Raw genomic sequence first — 23,962 nt, forward strand, 5'->3', positions numbered from 1 at the left:
ATAAGCCTCCTAAAGCAGGCTGAAAATCAACTAGATAATGTATCCAGATACTTCAAGTTTGGAAAATAAAAGAAATACTTTTTCTAAAAAGACTTACTTGCCAACTCCACCTTCTCACCTCCTGTTCTCATCTTATGCTGAGGTCTGTGTAATTAACTGCTACCCTGAGGCCTGAAACAGTGGCTCACTTCTTCATATGTGTTTTGTAATGTCTTGTGTTCAGCTCCCTTTCTGGGTGGCCTGAGAAGGATTGTTACTCCTCCTATGCTCAGTAGATGCCTTCAGCTCCCTTGGCTGTGCACCTATGTGCAAACTGTATGCAAAACAAAGAGTGGTGCATTCATGCTGGGCATTACCTGGGTGTGCGTCTAAGGAGATAGACATCCAAAACAATAGGAAATGTCATGAACAATGGTGCTATGGCACTCTTCTAGGAGCAGAGGCCTACCCATCTCTTTGTTTTTGATAAAAAACTAGTCTTCCCTTGAATACCAATCCCTCTTCTTGCTTCCAACGCCTGAGTGTGGAAAAGTGACTAGAACTACCACATCCTATTAAAAAGGGGAGAAGGCCACTTAACCTAACTTACCTACAAGAGCTTGGGGATACTAGAAGGAATGTATGGTTTTCCTGGCTGTCATTAGCCTTCTCCACCCCAGCCACCCAAAACCACAATTATTTTGTACTTTCATGACAAAAATATGTAGTTTGTTTACTCTTATGTATGAAAGCCAGACTCTTTTTTTAATAATAAATTTATTTTTTATTGGTGTTCAATTTGCCAACATACAGAATAACACCCAGTGCTCATCCCGTCAAGTGCCCCCCTCATTGCCCGTCACCCATTCACCCCCACCCCCCGCCCTCCTCCGCTTCCACCACCCCTAGTTCATTTCCCAGAGTTAGGAGTCTTTATGTTCTGTCTCCCTTTCTGACATCTCCCACACACTTCTTCTCCCTTCCCTTATATTCCCTTTCACTATTATTTATATTCCCCAAATGAATGAGAACATATAATGTTTGTCCTTCTCTGATTGACTTACTTCACTCAGCATAATACCCTCCAGTTCCATCCACGTTGAAGCAAATGGTGGGTATTTGTCATTTCTAATGGCTGAGTAATATTCCATTGTATACATAAACCACATCTTCTTTATCCATTCATCTTTCGATGGACACCGAGGCTCCTTCCACAGTTTGGCTATTGTGGACATTGCTGCTAGAAACATCGGGGTGCAGGTGTCCTGGCATTTCATTGCATCTGTATCTTTGGGGTAAATCCCCAACAGTGCAATTGCTGGGTCGTAGGGCAGGTCTATTTTTAACCCTTTGAGGAACCTCCACACAGTTTTCCAGAGTGGCTGCACCAATTCACATTCCCACCAACAGTGTAAGAGGGTTCCCCTTTCTCCACATCCTCTCGAACCTTTGTGGTTTCCTGCCTTGTTAATTTTCCCCATTCTCACTGGTGTGAGGTGGTATCTCATTGCGGTTTTGATTTGTATTTCCCTGATGGCAAGTGATGCAGAGCATTTTCTCATGTGCGTGTTGGCCATGTCTATGTCTTCCTCTGTGAGATTTCTGTTCATGTCTTTTGCCCATTTCATGATTGGATTGTTTGTTTCTTTGGTGTTGAGTTTAATAAGTTCTTTATAGATCTTGGAAACTAGCCCTTTATCTGATACGTCATTTGCAAATATCTTCTCCCATTCTGTAGGTTGTCTTTGAGTTTTGTTGACTGTATCCTTTGCTGTGCAGAAGCTTCCTATCTTGATAAAGTCCCAATAGTTCATTTTTGCTTTTGTTTCTTTTGCCTTTGTGGGTGTATCTTGCAAGATGTTACTGTGGCCGACTTCAAAAGGGGTGTTGCCTGTGTTCTCCTCTAGGATTTTTATGGAATCTTGTCTCACATTTAGATCTTTCACCCATTTTGAGTTTATCTTTGTGTCTGGTGCAAGAGAGTGGTCTAGTTTCATTCTTCTGCATGTGGATGTCCAATTTTCCTGGCACCATTTATTGAAGAGACTGTCTTTCTTCCAGTGGATAGTCTTTCCTCCTTTATCGAATATTAGTTGACCATAAAGTTGAGGGTCCACTTCTGGATTCTCTATTCTGTTCCATTGATCTATGTGTCTGTTTTTGTGCCAGTACCACACTGTCTTGATGACCACCGGAAAGCCAGACTCTTTTATATCATTTTGATTCAAGGCAATAATGACTGTTTCTCGTTGCTCATTCACCATCTAATTCTGGATGTCTGAAGAGAATTTAGAATTGGAAATTTTAATTTTTAAATCATTTTGAGAATGTATATAGAGTATTCCATCACCAGAAACAAAAATGTGGGTAAGTGGATCTAGTTTGTTCTGGAAATGTAACTTTTGCTTTCTTTTTCTTTTTGCACAGCCCCCTGCCTTTCCCTCCCTTTCTCTCTTTTGTTTAAAATTGATTTATGTTATTGATTGTTAAAATGCTACATTTCTTTCTAAAGTCTCAAAATTATGGTAAAAGGTAGAAAATATAAGGAATGGCAGAGGACTACTTTTAGCCTTGAGAAAGTTTTAGTTTCATTGTTCTTTTCTCTAAATAATATTTAATGATAAAATAAATATTTTCTTTTTATTTTTAAGGTGCCTTATTTACAAACCACAGCACATAACATTTATAAGACAATATGTATGGCAGCTGTTTGCATTTAAATATATTTAAATCATGAAAATGTGCCATTCTTTTGTACTTAAATTTTCATGAAATGGCTTTGCAAGAATTTTTCTGTATATTATATTTGTTCTCCTTCTTCCCTGGTGGTCATTGAGATCTGGTGTTGTGTTTTGTTTTGTTTTTTGATGTATATGGGTGCTTGCTTTCTCTTTATCATTTCTTTGTTTCCATGATTAAGTTCTATATTTTTAATATCTTGTGAAGCTCACAGAAGTACCTTTCCTGAATATTACATTTCTTAAGGCTGTGGTATGGAACTTTATTATTTTAGTGACCCTTTTTATTCACTATATATAATTTTGGTAGGCCATTGGCAGTTGGGTCTCAGCACAGGATGGGTCTACATGCTCTGGAAAGGAACATTCTCAGCTCATCCTTCCACAGACACCTGGGCCATTCTCTGTTCTCAGCCTGCCCATCAACCATTAGGTGGCTTTGAGGTGACCACCATTTGCACTTTGGTTCTTGGTCCTTTGGTCCAAGAAGATGCTCTGACATTTTGCCTTTGTTCAAGAGCAAAGCCACCCACAGGCCTGGACAGGACTCTCTCAATCCTACTTCACAGCTACATTCAACATCATTTCCACTGCATTCAATTTCAGTGATTTTGGCCTTGGTGGTAGCCCGCTTTTTGCATAGTGGTTCTGTACCTTATATCCTTTTTTCTTTTAAGATTTTATTTATTTATTGGACAGAGAGCACAAGCAAGGGGAGTGGCAGGCAGAAGGAGAGAGAGAAGCAGGCTTCCCACAGAGCAGGGAGCCTAATACAGAACTCGATCCCAGGACCCTGGGATCAGGATCTGGGCTGAAAGCAGATGCTTAACCAACTCAGTCACCCAGGCGCCCTCTGTACCCTTAACCTTGTTCCTCTTTAGAGATCATATAGCTCTAGTTATGTCTCAGGGCTGTTATAAAAATAACATTAAAAACGACCAAAAACTGTTTGTAAAACCTCATCACTATGTTGATGTATAATAAAACAATGCTCTGTTCTTTTTGAGGCAGCCGTGAATAAAACATTCTACTAAGAGCAGCAGAAACTAAGTTTACTTTAGTTTTTAAAAGCATATTATCCTACCCTAGAAAGAAAAAAATCTATGTTACGTTGAATAATTAGTTTTTAATCATCCCATGTGGATTACTATCTGTCACCCTATTTTCCCAAAGGAAAGATAAAAAAATACAAGGGTTACAAAAATAAAAGGTCCCACCACCACAGCAATATACAGTTGGGCCAACATGTTTATTTTCAAAACAGAAAACACAGATCTTATAACAGTATATTGTTACCATCACTGTTCCAATTAGAAGAAAGAGGATGATTTGATTATTCTGAAGTATTCTGTAATATATTACAGCAAAAATCTTGGGTTTCTTTTTTCTCTAGTTTGTATTTGTAATGACTATCCCTGAATTATATGTCATAGTATATTAAAAATTGTAATAACTGGGGAAAAGCAATGCAAGTAAAGTGAAATGTTTTATCTCTCCCCCAAAAAAGGCATTTTTAGTGGCATTATATTCATATTTCAGTAAAAATAGGCAATGAAAACTATCTCTGAAGCTGGAGCACCCATTTCTGAAAAATATTTTCCAACAATAGTGTTATATCTTCTATTCACATGAAGATAGAATCAAGAACTTAGTTTGTTAAATACAGCCCTGTTATTTGATCTTTGTTGGAACATTAAGAATCCATAATGATTTTTGAGAAAAACTGAAGAAATTGTACATTTGCTGCTACACTTGAGTGAAACCCAGAAATTCCTGCACCAAACACAACCACTTCTAATGCTCTGCAGCAGTGCTCACTTCGGCAGCACATATTGTGATGCTCTGCAGCAGTTTTTCTCCCCAGGCAGCCATATATTAGAGCACCTGGGGAACTCATTCAAAGGCACATTTCTGGCATCTCTATGACCTATGGAGTCACAGTCTCAGAGACGGGATCCAGGAGCCTGCCCTTTGGAGAGGTTCCCTGTGTGTATTATTCTCCTCTCTACAGCATTCAAGAAGACAGGTTAGAGGCTAGGGTGTGATAGCAGAAAGCACATATAGGGCTAGCACCTCCGTGGAACTTGGAGCAGCTCCTGTGGCTGGTGAAGGGTGACAGCATTGCTTCTTCACTTCAGGAATCGTGATGCCATAGCCTTTACTATGGACCAGGAATTGTTCCAAGAGTTCAGTACTCACTACCTCATTTAACCCTCACAGCCACCCAGGGAAGTAGGGTTACTGCTGTCCCCATTCTGTAGGGAAAGACACTTAGACGCAGTGTGCATAGCTTGCCCAAGGCTGCATGCCTGGTGAGTCGGCTGTTTTCCTATGGTCCCAGGACATATCTTGTGCTTCAAAAAATTATGATACAAAAAGATGGTTTTTTGATCTATAAAATGTTTTTGTTTTCCCTTCAAACAGATCAACTTATTACCATGCAGCAATTTTTCCCATTTTTTCCCTATAAATCTCTTGTATTCTAAATTTAGGTGATAATAGTGGATTAGGATCTGTATGTTTTTGGAATTTAATAAATGTGTTGGGATGTAGATTTCTGGACGAAATTTAGAGTGGATACCTCTGGCAAGATTTAAATGGCAGAGGTGGAGGGGTGGTCGTGGTGGTGGTGGGATTTCATCGAAATGGGACATCAGAAGACCTTTAGACTAGTGCTCTTGAACCTCTAGCCACAGCCAAGGCACCAGAAGGATTTTATCTTCCTTTTATGCCTAGTTCCTTCTTAAAATTCTCATGCCCTTCAATACCATCAGCAAAAATCTTCCCAATCTTCATTTCAAAGCCCATCCCTACTCCACTTTAGACTTTAAATGACTGTTTCTGAAATGAAAAGCAGAAAATCGCAGAACCTTTAAATGTAGAAATGTGTGAACATAGAACACTGACATGCCAAGTACAGTTTTAACATTTTAAATGTATTAACGTTGAAATGTATTTGAAAAGTAGAAGGACTAGTAATCCTGTTCATCTTGTGTCTAAAATATGTTTCTTTTCTATTAATAAATACAGCAGATGAACTGTGAGTAGAGAAGCTGTCATTTGCTACTCCTCGGAAAGATCCAAGAAGTTTGTGAACGTCATCTCTTTTATTGTGTCATTTCTGCTGTTAATGCAGTCAGACAGGTTTAACAGCAAGGTCTCCTAGTCTCTAGTGCCATTTCTGGAGATGGTAATTTGAGGAATTTGAAAAGCATGGCAAAAATGTGAGCCAATTCAAAGATACACTACAGTTCATATATCAAAGGAAAAATACTTTTTGATGGTTTCTCAGAGATACTGAAGAGCTTGAAAATACATAGATGGAAAAAAAAAAGAAAAAGAAAATACATGGATGGAGCCAGACTCTCCAGCCAGTTTCTAGATCATTACAAATGCATATTTTTCCATTTCTTTTTATTGAAGATAGACCTATTAATACTTCACAACCTAACATTATGCAGCTACACATTCATTTGACAAGTCAACCTTCTAGAACTGCAGTGTGGCAGCTATATCATTGATCTCGGGAAAAAGAGTTCTTGTGCTACTGAAGAACTTAGAGGATGAATATCAATGTCAACTTTGGGCCAGAATTAAGGGTTAGCTAAGAATTGGTAAGTCCATCCAGTTTTCAAAACTAGTAGCCCAACTGGAATGTAAATGGAGTGCTTTTATAAACAATTAATGCTCCTTGCAACACACAGGGAGTTATTCATGCATAGTTAGGAAGTCATTTTCTGAGACTTTGGCTGGAAACGTAGCTTTCATGGATGAAACATTTTGGGTAACATCTCCAATATTCCCCTTGCGAAAATGAAGTAACGACATCCATTAGACACTTCAAGTTTGCAGCTCTTCTTTCATGTGGCTCCAGTCCTCTTGGTCTTGGCATGTTGTGATAGTTTGGCACAAAGTAGCATCATTTTGTCCTTGACGATGATAGATTCTGCACACTTAATCCATTAATCTGAGCTGATGGACTTTGCCCAGAGTTAAAATATTTTGTTCTTACATAATGGTTTTCTTATTAAATCTCTGAACAATACTCTTTTACGGGTGACTACATTCAACCCCATATTCTAGATGTAAAAAGTAAAGTGAGAGGAGGTTAATTTTTTTTAATTTTATGAGGATTTATATAGTGCTTGGTGTAAGTGCTCAAGCTCTCTTCTGTTTTAGAAAATATTCAATCATATGGTCCTCAAAAGAAGTTTATGAGTCTTGTGCTATTAGACCCATTATAGGTGAGAAAGCTGAAGCACAAGGAAGTCAAGCGGCTGGCCAGCTGAGATAGTAAGTAGTAGAGCAAGAGTCCAACTCCTGCTGTCTGGTTCCAGGGTCTGGGCTCCAACCACTGCACTAAACTGTCTCTGCGCCTCACACTAGACCAGCCTTGTAGTTAATAACAATGAACTAAGGACAGAAATGAGAATATTTAACATTTCCAAACCCCCTTTCTGGTCACTCACCAACAATTTCCTCCCCATAGACAGCATTCTCATTTTCAAAGTGAAGTTTCAAAGTGAAAGTCTTAGACTTTGGAAAGGTGGAACCTTTGAGATCACAGAGGAGCAATCTTGGTAGATTGGGATTACGCAGAACAATTTAGCATCAAGAATATTTAGTGAAAAAGATTGAAAGTGAAGTTAAGGCATGACAGATGGGTGGTACTCTGCTTATTTGAAAAGTTCCTTTCAAATTATAAGTCCCACTTCCTTCACCTTTAGTCCTCCAGCCTAGATTGATGCGTCAGAATACCTGTGCATTTTACAATAACAAAGGTACCACTTGGAATTAACAAGGAGCCATTAGTCTCAAGTTCTTATGCTCTGCATAGCAAGGAAAGCCATCAAGGCTAGACTCCCTAACTGATAAGGAGCCAAGCAACAGTTTCACAGGTTTGCACACAGACTGCTGGGGTCTGTGCCTTCATGGGTACTGCTGGAAAAATAAAGATATTCTGTTGTTCTTAATGGAAATATAACCTACCCTGAAAGCTTTGAGATGTCAACTTACCCTACCCTGACCAGGGAGCTCTTTGCTATTGGTCCAGAAGAGAGTGATGTGGTTTCTAATTTTTATTTCCTGGCAGGAGTTAGAGGAGATGATGCATTGACAGGCAGCTGAAGGTGGGGACCCTGTGGATCCAGGACATCTGGGCATCATTAGCCATAGTGAGGGGCCAGCCCACATGAGAGGTAGCAGGAAGGAAAAGAATCTATGGCCAGATGGCGGAAGTCATGGCTGGAGGAAACACTGGCTTAATTTTTGGAAAAGATTTTTCTTCAAACTCTGAAATGACTTTGGAAGCCACTCGTTCTTTAAGGCCTCAGGATAAATAATTTAGCTAGTATATTGCAAAAGGGAAAAAATTGTAACTCTATCCATGAAGATGAGGTGGGTTTCATTTTATAATTCTCACTATTCAGAAAGCTTGCACAACTCCCTCGTCTCAAGGCTGTCGAAACTCAGTCTTCAATAACTCTTCTGCAAGCAGTGTCCTTGATACTCGCCAAGCTCAATTGCAATCTCTTCCTGTCATGCTAAAGTTTTGAAGTAGAACTCACTTCTGGTCATAGTGGATCTGGAAGAAGCAGTTCAGTCATCAACAGATACGTGTTGCAGGTTGTTGGGTATTTTTTTCCTTCCTGCTGAGGCAAACATCACTTAGAATGATTTATCATTACTCATTCAGAAGCTCTGACTACCCCAAAGAGAGGCTAACCACAAAAATTTCTTCTAAAAGTGATGTAGCCACAGCTGTCTAGGAGTTATTTAGCAGTAATTCACTCTGGGCAATAGAAGAGTGATTAGAAGGATATCACATCTATTAAAATGTCAATCTAATTAAAGCATGGGAGAGAGCTCAAGAGAGCTTAGAGTCCCTATTCTGTGATTTGGATAGACTTTTTTACTTTACAGATTAAATCATAAGCTGGAAACAAAGTCTCTTTGCATCTCTGTGGTCTAAAATACTAACAAAAAGAAAAAAAAAGATTCTTAATAGATTAATAGGTTGTCATTCAGTAGGGTTTCTAGTAAACAGCATGTTAAGCCTTGTCCTTGTCATGGTCTCCAAAAGTGACTTTATTTTTTTTATAATAAATGTATTTTTTATTGGTGTTCAATTTGCCAACATACAAAATAACACCCAGTGCTCATCCCGTCAAGTGCCCCCCTCAGTGCCCATCACCCATTCACCCCCATCCCCCGCCCTCCTCCCCTTCCACCACCCCTAGTTCGTTTCCCAGAGTTAGGAGTCTTTATGTTCTGTCTCCCTTTCTGACATTTCCCACACACTTCTTCTCCCTTCCCTTATATTCCCTTTCACTATTATTTATATTCCCCAAATGAATGAGAACATATAATGTTTGTCCTTCTCTGATTGACTTACTTCACTCAGCATAATACCCTCCAGTTCCATCCACGTTGAAGCAAATGGTGGGTATTTGTCATTTCTAATGGCTGAGTAATATTCCATTGTATACATAGACCACATCTTCTTTATCCATTCATCTTTCGATGGACACCGAGGCTCCTTCCACAGTTTGGCTATTGTGGACATTGCTGCTAGAAACATCGGGGTGCAGGTGTCCTGGCATTTCATTGCATCTGTATCTTTGGGGTAAATCCCCAACAGTGCAATTGCTGGGTCGTAGGGCAGGTCTATTTTTAACCCTTTGAGGAACCTCCACACAGTTTTCCAGAGTGGCTGCACCAGTTCACATTCCTACCCACAGTGTAAGAGGGTTCCCCTTTCTCCACATCCTCTCGAACCTTTGTGGTTTCCTGCCTTGTTAATTTTCCCCATTCTCACTGGTGTGAGGTGGTATCTCATTGTGGTTTTGATTTGTATTTCCCTGATGGCAAGTGATGCGGAACATTTTCTCATGTGCGTGTTGGCCATGTCTGTGTCTTCCTCTGTGAGATTTCTGTTCATGTCTTTTGCCCATTTCATGATTGGATTGTTCGTTTCTTTGGTGTTGAGTTTAATAAGTTCTTTATAGATCTTGGAAACTAGCCCTTTATCTGATACGTCATTTGCAAATATCTTCTCCCATTCTGTAGGTTGTCTTTGAGTTTTGTTGACTGTATCCTTTGCTGTGCAGAAGCTTCCTATCTTGATAAAGTCCCAATAGTTCATTTTTGCTTTTGTTTCTTTTGCCTTTGTGGGTGTATCTTGCAAGAAGTTACTGTGGCCGACTTCAAAAGGGGTGTTGCCTGTGTTCTCCTCTAGGATTTTTATGGAATCTTGTCTCACATTTAGATCTTTCACCCATTTTGAGTTTATCTTTGTGTCTGGTGCAAGAGAGTGGTCTAGTTTCATTCTTCTGCATGTGGATGTCCAATTTTCCTGGCACCATTTATTGAAGAGACTGTCTTTCTTCCAGTGGATAGTCTTTCCTCCTTTATCGAATATTAGTTGACCATAAAGTTGAGGGTCCACTTCTGGATTCTCTATTCTGTTCCATTGATCTATGTGTCTGTTTTTGTGCCAGTACCACACTGTCTTGATGACCACAGCTTTGTAGTACAACCTGAAATCTGGCATTGTGATGCCCCCGATATGGTTTTCTTTTTTAAAATTCCCCTGGCTATTCGGGGTCTTTTCTGATTCCACACAAATTTAAAATAATTTGCTCTAACTCTCTGAAGAAAGTCCATGGTATTTTGATAGGGATTGCATTAAACGTGTAAATTGCCCTGGGTAACATTGACATTTTCACAATATTAATTCTGCCAATCCATGAGCATGGAATATTTTTCCATCTCTTTGTGTCTTCCTCTATTTCTTTCAGAAGTGTTCTATAGTTTTTATGGTATAGATCCTTTACCTCTTTGGTTAGGTTTTTTCCTAGGTATCTTATGCTTTTGGGTGCAATTGTAAATGGGATTGACTCCTTAATTTCTTTTTCTTCAGTCTCATTGTTAGTGTATAGAAATGACTTTATCGATAGAGACCACTTGAATAATTGAATGCAGTAGTTAAAAACATGACCTTTAGTTTGGCTGACATGGCACTAAGATTCACCACCCCCAATGCCAAACTGAGTCCTTTGCGAGTTTCTGGACCCCTCTATGCTACTGTGTCATTTGAAAATAAGGGCCATGATTCTATTTTACAGGGTTATTGTAAGCATCTAACCAGATAACATTTTAGAGTTCCTGGCATCATGCCTAACATAAGAATAAGCATCCAATGAATGTTAGTTAGTAATTATTATTCTAAAGATAACCCCTTCTCATAACATTTGAGTCTCTCAATATTCAAGTTTAAACTGGATGAAGCTGGATTTTGAATTCTTTCAATCTGTTTATATTTCACAGGCAAAAAGCATTTTCACATCAGGGAAGACCAAATGGCAGATTATTATCATTTATTAACAAGGTGTAAGGCAAACGTAGAAATTTAGTGAAAAAGCAAACGTACAGCATGACCCCATTTTAAAAAACATATAAACCTGTTTGGAAAGCCATAGAACCAAATGTTATATTAGTTTTCCCTAAATTTCCTTTACTTTCTCTCTTATACTTTTTCCCAGATTTTCTGCAGTGAACCTGTATTACTTTCTTATTAGAGACATGCAGCATATGCTATTCTTCAAAGGAAAGAAGTGTAGAGTCACTGTGGAACCAACCAATCTTTATGTATATGTGTGTGACCCCGCCTGGATCTAGTATGGGGGAGATAAAGATAGAGACTATGGAGGTAGGAGCAGGGAGCCCCAGGGAATCGCTGTGTCCATTTGGGGTAAGCTCCTGTAGATTTAGAGCTGTTGGCTTTTTGTCACCTTCAGAGAGGTTTTCCATCTGCCTGGTTCACCAGAGTCTTATTCTTTATCTCAATTGTTCTAAGTATGTAAATAATTCCAAAAATTGATCTGGTGTCCTGGGGACTCATGAACCTCTGCGATCAGAAACACACTGAACCATGGCTGTCTCCAATGATGGCCCCAAAACTGACACAGTGTGAGGGGATGCAGTTGTCAAGCGCCTGGAGCTCTGACTCACTCCACTTTAATTTAGGGAAATACATAGTACATGATTTTTATATTATTTATTTAATTTTTTAAAAAATTAAAAAAATTTCTTTTTATTGGAGTTCAATTTGCCAACACACAGCATAACACCCAGTGCTCATCCCATCACGTGCCCCCCTCAGTGCCCGTCACCCAGTCACCCCAACTCCCGCCCACCTCCCATTCCACCACCCCTTGTTCATTTCCCAGAGTTAGGAGTCTCTCATGTTCTATCACCCTCTCTGATATTTCCCCATTCATTTTCTCTTCTTTCCCCTTCATTCCTTTTCACTATTTTTATATTCCCCAAATGAATGAGACACCATATAATGTTTGTCCTTCTCTGATTGACTTATTTCACTCAGCATAATACCCTCCAATTCCATCCACGTCGAAGCAAAAGGTGGATATTTGTCGTTTCTAATGGCTGAGTAATATTCCATACATAGACCACATCTTCTTTATCCATTCATCTTTCGATGGACACCGAGGCTCCTTCCACAGTTTGGCTATTGTGGACATTGCTGCTAGAAACATCGGGGTGCAGGTGTCCCGGCGTTTCACTGCATCTGTATCTTTGGGGTAAATCCCCAACAGTGCAATTGCTGGTCGTAGGGCAGGTCTAGTTTTAACTCAGCAGTTTAACTCTGCCTTCAGCCCAGGGCCTGATCCTGGAGACCGGGATCGAGTCCCACGTCAGGCTCCCTGCATGGAGTCTGCTTCTCCCTCTGCCTTTGTCTCTGCTGCTCTCTCTCATGAATAAATAATTTTTTTAAATAAATAAAAAATCTTTTAAAAATGTTTAAAAAAAGATAAAATGAATAACTACAGTTAAAACTAAGAAATTAAAAATGGATTGGTCTAGGGGCACCTGAGTGGCTGAGTCAGTTGGGTGTCCCAACTCTTGCTTTTGGCTCAGGTCATGATCTTAAGGTCCGGTCCTGAGATCAAACCCCATGGCAGGCTCTGTGCTCAGCAGGGAGTCTGCTCTAAATTCTCTCTCCCTCTGCCCCTCCCCATCTCAAATAAATAAATATTTAAAAATAAATAAATGTGTTAGTCTAGAGTTAAGACAAAATGACCAGTGAATGCATGAAACACTAGGATGACAAAAGTTAGAATGTCTCCTGGTTTTCTAACAATTTCTCAATTAATTTGACTATAAAGACTGATTTTTAAAAATGTCATTTACTGTATCACCACAGATACACACAAAAGGCAGCACATATTAAATATGAGACACATATTTTATTTTATTTCTTTATTCATGAGACATACAGAAGCAGAGACATAGGCAGAGGGAGAAGTAGGTTCCCTGCAGGGAGCCTGATGTGGGACTTGATCCCAGTACCACGGGATCACAACCTGAGCCAAATATGTTTTCTAGGCCACAACAGAATAAGCCTAGAATAAACTAGGTGCAAGAGGCTAATCATTTTGAAGAACAAATTCTCAATATAAACATAGGCTCATAAAGAAAGCTGAGTCAAATTCCAATTAACAAGCATATTTAAAACAAAAAATAAAATAAACTCCACGGCTAACTAGGTTTCCATGAACTTCATAAACCTTCCATGAACTTCTGACCCTTCTTTTCTATGGAGTATGATATTTACTGCCTGTACCAGTGAAATAGGCATAATTATATAGTATTTATAGCTTGGTAATCAGTGTATACTGTTGTCAATAGTTGGGGCAGCAAATAATTTCCTAAAAGTCAAATCACCTGTCTTATTAAGCCAAAATGTAGTCAAGTTTTATGTATGTTTGAAGTACTTTCAGAGCAATCATAAACAAATCCCAGTTGATATTCAAAATACAACTCCAGAGAATTTAATAAAGGATTAGACAAAAACAGTTTTCAATTTTTACTATAAATGCCAACTTGGTATTTACTAAATATTTGTAGATTCATGTTAAGACTAACTCTACTTGTGACCCAGTGACTTATAAAGATAGGATATGAGAGGCCCTTAAAAATTTGTCCTTGATTTTATAAGACACATGTAAAAAATATCTGTCCTATTTACTTGGATGTAGATATCCTTGCTTGAGTAGGATACTAGATTAAAAACTGAGAGACAAGAAGAGTTTAAGTGAAAACACCTCAGAAACAGATATACTTGCTAGACAATTAAATTTCCAAGGGATCTTGGAAATATCCAAAGACAATGTTTACAGTGATTTGAAATTTCAACTGAAACAAGTATGGCCAGCAACCAAATACTACCCTCAATTGAAGAGGAGACCCTTTATAATTAGTTGCTGTCAACTGTGTTAACAGTTGTTGTTAACATTTAGTTAACATTATATGTTAACAGTGTTATAACATTTCACTATTTAAATACTATTGTACTTTACAGAGTTAGAAGACAAAAGTCTAATGAAGCATCTACCATGGGTTAGAGAACTAAAATCTAGATGCCATTACCATTCACCAGGATTATTATTAAATTACAAAGTGTAATCATAGTGTGGGGCACCTGGGTGGCTCAGTTGGTTGAGAGTTCAACTCTTTGTTTTGGCTCAGGTCATGATCTTATTATGGGTCTAGAGATCAAGACGTGTTATCAGGCTCCACATTTAGTAGGGAGTCTGCTTAAAGATTCTCTGCCTCTGCTCCCCCCCACCCACCTCACTCACTCTCTCTCTTAAATCAATCGTTTTTTAAAAATGCAGTTACAGTGTTATGGAACACGTTCTATCAAAGAGAACTTTAAATTTCAGAAATGAAATTTGATTTATATTCTTCAGTCTGATTTAAGATATACTAAGACAAAAACTTTGTCAGTGAAAAACTTACCTTTGCTCTCACAAAGTTGCTTGAATTTCACATACTCGGACTAAAGATCTTAAATTTTTTAATTCAGTACAAATTTCTGACATGTGAACACTTCCCATATTATGGGCTTCTTCTCGCAATCTTGATGCCTATAATTAAAGAAATAAAGATCACATACATGCCACAATCACGTACAAAAAAAAAAACAAAAACCCCAAAACATTAAATTTCTGACAACTTTGTACCAAGATTACAGAACAATCCGCCTTTAAATCCACAAAAATGATAGTGAATCTAAAGGAGAAAAAGGATTTTCTTTAAAAAACTGTCTAATGGTGGAAAGAAGGTATTTTTCCAAGATTTCCCCCTTCAACTTCTGGAGGATATAGTATTTCCAATTTTAGTATTGCATAGCACTAAGGATAGAAGAGCTCATGATTCGTGGTTAATAAGATGCTGAGTCAGCCAGAGTAAAGTTCAGGTGTAACAATGTTAAAAGGGACTTCACTGTATTCTGATGTCATAAGATATGCAATATTACCTCTGTGAACTTAGAGAAAATTTCAGACAGTCAGTAAGCTGCTAAAAGGGAGAAGCCAATGGCAGTTAATTGGAATGTCCAAAGGTCCCTCATTCCAAAGCAAAACTGTTTTCTAACTTCTACTTGCTAGTCTAGTGGAGAGATAGAAGAGTAATAGTATGAACAAGTTCTAAAACTATCAGAGCAGCTGGCTGAGTAGCATCCTGGCTTTAAGCCTCATAACTATTCTAACTGGGTGACTTTGGTATATAATTTATTTGGTCTTAAGGGTCTTCAATGGTAAAATGGGAGAACTCATCTGCACTGCTTAACAGTTTTGAGAAGTGGAGAAAATAAAGCACTCAGCACAGTGCTAAATGCTGAGTATATTAAAATATTTTATGTGAAACCATAAAAAGTTATCTCATAAATGCCCTAAAATAAGTGCTTACCAAATATTTAATTTAATGCACTGACTATAGACAATCTAATTAGACATTACTTTAAATGTAGCTTAAATTCAGTGATCTAGATTAGATTTTCTAGAAGAAATTATATTTTGTCATTCATCCAAAGGTAAAACATCTGCTATGAATCATGTAACATACTTGCTTCTCTGCATGATCTGCAGGCCATCCTTGAACATGTTTTATGAGATTTTCATTGAAGTGTGCTGCTAGCGTAGGTGTTAATGAACATGTAGGTCGGGCAGATGAATTCTGTGGTACAACTGTTGCGTTTGATGCATTACTACTAGAAGTATGATTTGGACCAGGCGATGGACTTCTCTGGCTACTGGAAGAGAAAAAAGAATTGAATGTATAGTATATTTTTAAAAGGAGATACCTAAAAATTGTCAATATCTTCTATTAAATTAAAGATATCCAAATTCCTAAGAAAAATCTGTTATTTTAACATCAAATACATAGAATTTAAAATCCAAAGTGTAGTTATATATCATGTACTCCTTAAACACACTTTTGGGAGGAAAAAGGGCCCTTCTAAGAACACTAATGTCAGTTAAATTTAAACTAATAGTGCTCTTCAAATTTGACAGCAGAACCTGTGATTTTGTATACCAGAAACACTACTCAGAATGTAACTAAGAAATGGTCATATTTTAACAGTTGTAGATATAAGGCACAACTGAGTATTGCATCTTAAGTACATGTAGATAAAGAGGGGGAAAAAATCTATTGCCTTTGTTTAGTGTCAGAACAAAATACTGAATCAGAGGGTAGATAATGTGAAGCAAAATACAGGCATTTTATTGGACAGCAACAAATGAGTTTAGTGGCAAAATAAGACCCAAAATAACACTCTGAGATAAGTTATCTTCTTTTAAAACTGTATGGTTTGGCTAGGGTTTGGGGATATGGTGGTAAGAACCAAAACTTTAATCACCCAAGTTGATTTCCTACCTGCTTCACCAGACTTGGCTCTGAATGAATTTCAGTTATTTCCAAAAACTAAATCTCCCAAAGGATGAAGAGTTTTCATCACTGAGGATATTTAAAATAATACTGCAGCCTCTAAAGACAATTTAAAAGAAGTATTTCCCAAAAATGTTCTGAGCAATGGCAACATTGCTGGAGTAAGTAGACAGCTTCCCAAGGTGATTATTTTGAAGGGAACAACTCTCATTTGGATGTAAAAGTTCTGAAATGCTTGTTTAGAAAACAACAATAAAAACAATAGTTGAATTATTTTGCTACCTCATAGCAAGAAATCAAAATAGGAAAATCAATCAAATGAAAATCATTTAAAGTTGTATTTGTTAATTAACAAAGAAACATGTAACACAATACAGCCCTATCTGACAAGCACTCCACACAGGGGTCAAAATTGAAGCTCTTAGGAAAACCTGACACATACCAGTTGAGAAATAGTATTTCCCATTTTTGGATTCAGCAATACACTCATATCTAAAACTGCTATGAGGAGGTTAAAAAATGATGTCATTTCCAACAAGTATTATAAAATCAGGTGCCCTCTTTGTACAAGTATGACATATTGTTACTCCTATCATATTCTATTAAGTAAAATCTGAAGAATGACTTTCTTCAAAAAATAAGCTGGCTTCATTACTAGAGACAACAACCTACTTGGAGTAAGATTTGCCTTTGTAAATCTTATAATACATAAAACTTAGGCTAACCATGGATTCTTACAAGATCAAGTTCTATTATACATATATTTTTATAATATTCAAACAATGCAGCATGCAACATTAATGAAAAAATGTTTCAACACACATGAACTTACTTTGAGCGCTGAAGACTTCGAGGAGAGACAGGTTCATGACCTTGCTGTTTGTCAGCAGTTACAGGCTGCTGTGTGGCCGATTGTGAAACCGGTCCTTGCTTAACTACTGGAGTACTAACCTGAAATGTCAAAATCTGGTGAGACAGGCTTCTATTATATACATAAATACCATGGAAAGTACATAAAACCAAAAGTACTATCAATGTGAAGTCTCTTATTTCTATTCTTTAGTAATTTTTAAGATAACATGAGCTGTCCCCTAATTGTTTCATAATTATTAGTGATATAGACATATTTAATTGTGTAAATCATGGTCATCCAGGTCCCCAAATCCACACACCCCTCCAAATCTAGTTGGATAGTCTTAAACTCTGAAAAATCTAGAGACTTCAAGAATTGCAGTCAGATTAAGTTCCCAAAGTTCACAGTTAGAAGAGCCACGTTCATTTTGAGACTAACATAGAATTTCTTCATAAAATGGCCCAGAAGACTTTAAGATTACTTTTTGTAAAGCAGAAGAACACAAACTAGTTCTCTAATGTTGAGCCCAGTTTTCTTTCTAATACACTAAGATAGCTCCTCTGATTCAGTTATTTTTATATCAGTAAAAATTAATGTTACTATATCATACAAATACAGCTGCTCAAATTTAAACCACATATGCAGAGCGTATAGATTGGTCTACCAGTGAATGAGTCAACACTGGAGTGGTCTTCAAAGACATGTTACCCTACAGAGGTGGAACAAGAGGACCATGATTGTCAGTGAGGATATGTACACTACACATACTTACATGCTACAGAAAAAGAAAACAAGTACTTTTAAACACAAGCCCCGAATTAAGGCACGAAGGCAGACAGCCATTTGTGATTAAGTCACATCCTCCAATAATAGTTTTGTTTTTTTCTTCTTTCTTCCTTTTTTTTTTTTTTTTTTAATATTCCCCCAAACAAATCTGGATAGCCTGGCTACATAAAAATCATTTTTATAAGCATTTTTATAAGGTCTACTTAATACTGAATTCCCACTTAAAAAAAAATTTGATGGGGATCCCTGGGTGGCGCAGCGGTTTGGCGCCTGCCTTTGGCCCAGGGCGTGATCCTGGAGACCCGGGATCGAATCCTGCGTCAGGCTCCCGGTGCATGGAGCCTGCTTCTCCCTCTGCCTATGTCTCTGCCTCTCTCTCTCTCTCTCTGTATGACTATCATAAATAAAATTAAAAAAAAAATTTGATGCCCATATACATAAGGGATTTGAAATGCTAATCTTATAACTGATTGTAAAACTTTACAATCACTTTTAGTCATTATTTATTGTACTCCTAAGATACTACACCCTGACGAGTTTTAAGCTCTAAGAAGATCTCCTTTGTTGAAACAATTTTTTCCTTCTCTCACAAAGTGCAAACAGTATGAAATTGCAGAATAGACTAATTTCTTTTTAAATTTTGAGTTAAATGTATCAATCCAGACTGACCCTAAAATGAGTTTAGATAAATGACTTAAATAGGGAAGGGATAAGCTAAGGAAGACCTAAAAGCTGTCCTAGCATCAATTTCAAGTTATCTTTCAATACGTTTTTATTTTTAGGCTTCTGTGAAAAAGCCTAAAGCTTTAAGCCTTAACTTTATTTCAATATAAAATTTTGGCAAGACCCCTGGTTGGCTTAGTAGGTAGAGCATTCAACTCTTGGATCTCAGGGTTGTGAGTTCGAGCCCCACGATAAGCGTAGAGACTGCTTAAAAATAAAATCTTAGGGATCCCTGGGTGGCGCAGTGGTTTAGCGCCTGCCTTTGGCCCAGGGCGTGATCCTGGAGACCCCGGATCGAATCCCACGTCGGGCTCCTGGTGCATGGAGCCTGCTTCTCCCTCTGCCTACGTCTCTGCCTCTCTCTCTGTGTGACTATCATAAATAAATAAAAAATTAAAATAAAACAAAATAAAATAAAATCTTAAAAAAAAAAAAATCTTCAGGGGATTCCTGGGTGGCTCAGCAGTTTGGCACCTGCCTTTGGCCCAGGGCCTGGTTCTGGAGTCCCAGGATCGAGTCCCACGTCGGGCTCCCTACATGGATCCTGCTTCTCTCTCTGCCTGCCTCTCTCTCTCTCTCTCTCTGTGTCTCTCATGAATAAATAAATAAATTCTTAAAAAAAAAAAGTTCCTTCTTAAAAAAAAAAATCTTCAGCATAAAGGATTGAAATAGCCTACTTTTTAACTAAAAAGAATTTCTTAAATTTACCATTAAGAAAAAAAACTGCAATTTGTGCATATACCAACTTCCAAATCTTTTAATGTTTTGCTGGTAATAGGACTACAAAGCAAAGAATGAGTATGACTAAGATTTGCTTAAGAAATTTTGGGTAAGGGATACCTGGGTAGCTCAGCAGGTAAGCGTCTGCCTTCCACCTAGGGTGTGATCCCAGAGTACTGGGATCAAGTCCCACATCGGGCTCCCTGCATGGAGCCTGCTTGTCCCTCTGCCTGTGTTTCTGCCTTTCTCTGTGTCTCTCACGAATAAATAAAATCTTAAAAAAAAAAAAATTTGGGCAAGACTCAAATGATATAGTATAAAATCTGAAGGCAGTGTTGTTAAGGTCTGGTTTATATTCCAATAAGAAGAGACCAGCAATTTTCTAACTGTCTCTGAGGAGCCATTCATGCAAACTTTTGCTTGGAGAAACACAGGTAGTATAAGCTTAGTAAAATGGATTCTGTGTTCAGAAAGACCTAGGCCTTAAATTCTGATTCCACCACAAAAACTGGATTTAACTGAAGGCTTAATTCTCTTATCTATTAAATGAAGCAAATAGTAGTTGATTCTCATGATGTGAAGTTAAATATAATACTATTAAGCTCTTAGCACAGAAATGGATTCATTTCTAAAATAAAAGTATGGGAGGAAAGCCACTGGAAAACAGGTTATATCTTTTAAAAAGTTAAAAAACTCTACAAATATTAAGACAATTATTTTATCCTTCTTTATCCCACTCTTCCTCCAGGTCACAAATCTCAGCCAGTAAGAGAAAACAATCAGCGTATAAAAGTAACACATATGATGGGGGTGCCTAGGTGGCTCAGTCAGTTATGTGTCTGACTTCCCGGTACTAGGATCAAGCCGCCAGTGAGCTCCCAGCTCAGCAAGGGGTCTGCTTCTCCCTCTGCCCTCCCCCCCATGCCCTCTCTGTAAATAAATAAATATAATTTTTTAATTAAAAAAATGTTTAAAAGTAGCATAGATGCAACTCCCTCTAGAGTCCTCAATTTACTGAGACTAACCTGCATCTAAGCTGACCCATCATTCACTCCACCACTACTACACGTTCTCAAAGAGGGCTTTTCCTACAATAGAGAGTCTAAAACATTAAACTTGTTTTTCCAGAAGTGAGTGCTTTCATGCTTTCTTTTCCAAATTTCCCTCAAAAGCAACATACCTTTGGCTGTGATGAAACAGGAGGAGTACTAATCAAAGGTTTGATAGGGACTGTGTTAGTCTGAGGTATGCTTATTCTTGGAGACACATACGATCTTGGGGATGATGCATCAGAAGTTAAAGACATTGGAGACTGATTAGATGGCTGAGCTGTGAAAAAGTAAAGCAATTAATTAATTCCAAATAAACCAAAACTTCCGTAATATATATGTAGAGGTCTTTCCATCCCTCTACATGCCCCCTGAACACCAGACAGAACACTTAACTGTTTAAAGTCAGAATCTGAAATACTCACTGGAGTCACGGACTAAAAACGAGCTGTGAATTAGAGAAGCACATCCAATGTATGCCTCCTCCAACCTGTTTTTTTAGGCTGAAGCAAGAAGGTAAGCCTGAACTATTCTCACATGGAAGGCATCCTCACCATTCTTATTTGTTCTTTCTTATTCTATATTTAGGCCTGGTTATACCCCTTTATCTCCTGCCTCATGAGGATAACCAGAGAGTTAAGTCTTTGCACTATTATATTTCAATTTCAGAATAAGTGTTTCTGCTCAGTTTATTAGTTTTCAGAATTGGGGCAGGGGGACAAGTCAAAGTGACCAATTCATTTCTTCTTTGTTCCTATATATGCCTCTTTCCATTGGATGTTTCATGGAGAAGAGAAATAGGTAATTTAAGACAGGACTTGAGCATTTCTGTATCCTGTGGTCAGTCAAAAATCATTAAACATCAAATGTGAACCAAACCAACACTTAAAATATATTCAATGTTTCATAAAAATTGAGGACCTATCAGTTTACACTCAGCTTTATATCAGTTTACACTCAGCTTTAGAGTACATTGACAACTTAAAGTCTGAATTAAATATGTATTACAGATTTAATGGCAATACTGGAAGATAAATGTCAATGTTTGCCTCATCTGGAAAAAAAAATACTGTATATACTAGTGTTAGAAAAAAAAATCATCAAACATCAGGGGTGTTTGAGTGGCTCAATAGATTGGGCATCTGCCTTCTGCTCAGGTCATGGTCTCAGGGTCCCAGGATTGAGCCCCACATTGGGCTCCCTGCTCAGCAGAAAGTCTGTTTCTCCCCGCCCTCATGTACATTCTCTCAAATAAATAAATAAATAAAATTAAAAACAAATTACAGGATCCTGTAAAACAAACATCAAATTGTTATAGCTAGTCTCTTCAGAAACCAAAAAGTTTTACCATGAACCCCCTGCTCCAAATTAATATACAATTCTCACAATACCTAAGAAAATGAATACCTTGTGTAGAGAGCTGAGCAGCTTGAGAAATCAAAGAAGTTATGTTGAAAGCAGATGGTCCAGCAGTAAGAAACTTATGAATTATAGACTGCAATGAGGCTTGTGTCACAGCTGCTGTAAGAACTAAACACATATCTTAAATTAAAATAAAAACATAGTGGCACAGTATGGTATTAGTAACAACTTGAAAACTAAAAAAACCCCAAAGAAACTGCAGTGTTTCAAACTAGAACTCTCAAAATAAAAATCTGTAAGATGGTAATAAAATGGGTCCAGAGATAGGAAATGATCAGAGGTAGAAGAAATTTAATGGTTTTTTTTTTGTAAAGGAAAACAGTAGTTTTCCTTTGCATTAAAATTTGTGTTCAATTTAAGAAACTCCGGAGACTTTTTAAAAACAGTAAAGAGTGTTCCCTGGAAATTCTGATTATACCAGAAATCTATTCATTAATAGCTAAAGGGCTTTTGTAGGTTACCTGAAATTAAAAAGATAAAGGGTAGTTATTTCATGTGAATGCTTTACTAAACAAGGTGACCATTAAAACCCTACATTAGGGCAGCCCAGGTGGCTCAGCGGTTTAGTGCCTGCCTTCAGCCCAGGGCATGATCCTGGAGACCCGGGATCGAGTCCCATGTCAGGCTCCCTGCATGGAGCCTGCTTCTCCATCTGCCTGTGTCTTTGCCTCTCTTTCTCTCTGTGCCTCTCATGAGTAAATAAATAAAATCTTTAAAAATAAAATAAAATAAAACCCTACATTAATACCCACTCCAACAATCTTTTAAAGAACAGACATTAAATAAAAGAAGCTAGGTAATTTAGGAACATCATTTATTTTCAAAGCACAAGATCCTTTATTATTGACATTTTCTTATGCTATCATCTCTTCAAACTGCTTAAAGTCCTACTTTCCCTAGTAAAACATGTACCTATCAAATAGAATGGCACAGTTATCTTAAGAGAATAAAATCAAAATGCAAGAAAGTACAGTAAGAACAAAATTATTGACCAACTAGCGTGAAATAGCTCCATTTTTAAGATAAAGGAAGAACTTAACCAGTTAGCACTACTGTTAAATATATTATGTAACAATGTACACATACTGAAATGGACTATTCTAAACAGAAAATTTTAAAATGCTCTTAAGACTGTTTGAATTTGAATAGCTTGTCAATTAAAACTATATCCACTTTTATTCAGACTTCTTTGATGTTGCTAGCTAAACAGCATACTGAAAAGCAAAGTTGGAATTAACAATATGCTAGAATTTAAGTGTTTTTATATCAGTTTTTAGAAATTAAAAAAATTTAATTTTAATTAAAAAAAAAGAGATTTATTATACACATTAAGCAGACAGAATAGCTTTATCTCCGGTAAATACCGTACACAGCAAGTCTTGAAAAATATACAGAGAGAAAAAAAAAAGAAAAATATACAGGAAAAATCCAAGTACTACTAACTCAATTACAATACCAAAGGCTTTCAACAACCATGAGGTTACGATATGAATTTCAAAGAATGACGCTCAAATGTGAATTTCAAAATGAAACAAAAGACCACTCCTAAATTGGGGAATTTACTAACGACACGAAGCAAATAATAATAATAAAACTGTTACCAATTTACCTTCATTTATTTTGGATATGTCCACATTAGAATTATTAAGTTGCAGCGTGGCTTGCAAAGCAGGAAGCAGCTGTCTGAGAAGGTTGGGGTCCTGAAGTAATGGAGGTATCGGTGACTGTGGAACAGGAGAAACAGGGATTGCTGACGCAGATGTTGGAGGTGCAGATGTGGGATTCAGTCCAGAGGCAGAGGATGTGGAAGGAGTTGTGCAAGAATGTGATACAGATTTGTCTCCTGGTGTAGACTCTAAGTAAAAAGGAGATAACAAGGCTGAAAAAAAACTACTTGGAGAAAACTAGAACCAACATCGAAAGAGCAACTTTCATGT

General features: G+C 37.6%; 1 protein-coding gene across 8 annotated transcripts in view; it reads left to right on the top strand.

Moving 5' to 3' along the window:
• Positions 1-20,605, top strand: part of LOC144313634 (homeobox protein Mohawk-like) — a 68,259-nt gene extending 47,654 nt beyond the window's left edge. For 2 of the 8 annotated variants that reach the window (XM_077896690.1, XM_077896691.1), the window contains exon 7: positions 20,303-20,605. In XM_077896690.1, the coding sequence (XP_077752816.1) occupies positions 20,303-20,323 (21 nt within the window). In that variant the 3' untranslated portion in view covers positions 20,324-20,605. Of the gene's footprint in view, positions 1-5,747; positions 8,755-20,302 lie in introns of those variants that run through there. The other 6 variants (XM_077896689.1, XM_077896688.1, XM_077896693.1 and 3 more) reach the window with 5 other exon arrangements.
• Positions 20,606-23,962: the final 3,357 nt, after the last annotated feature.

This window comes from Canis aureus, chromosome 5, assembly GCF_053574225.1.
Source record: "Canis aureus isolate CA01 chromosome 5, VMU_Caureus_v.1.0, whole genome shotgun sequence".
Lineage (NCBI taxonomy): Eukaryota > Metazoa > Chordata > Mammalia > Carnivora > Canidae > Canis > Canis aureus.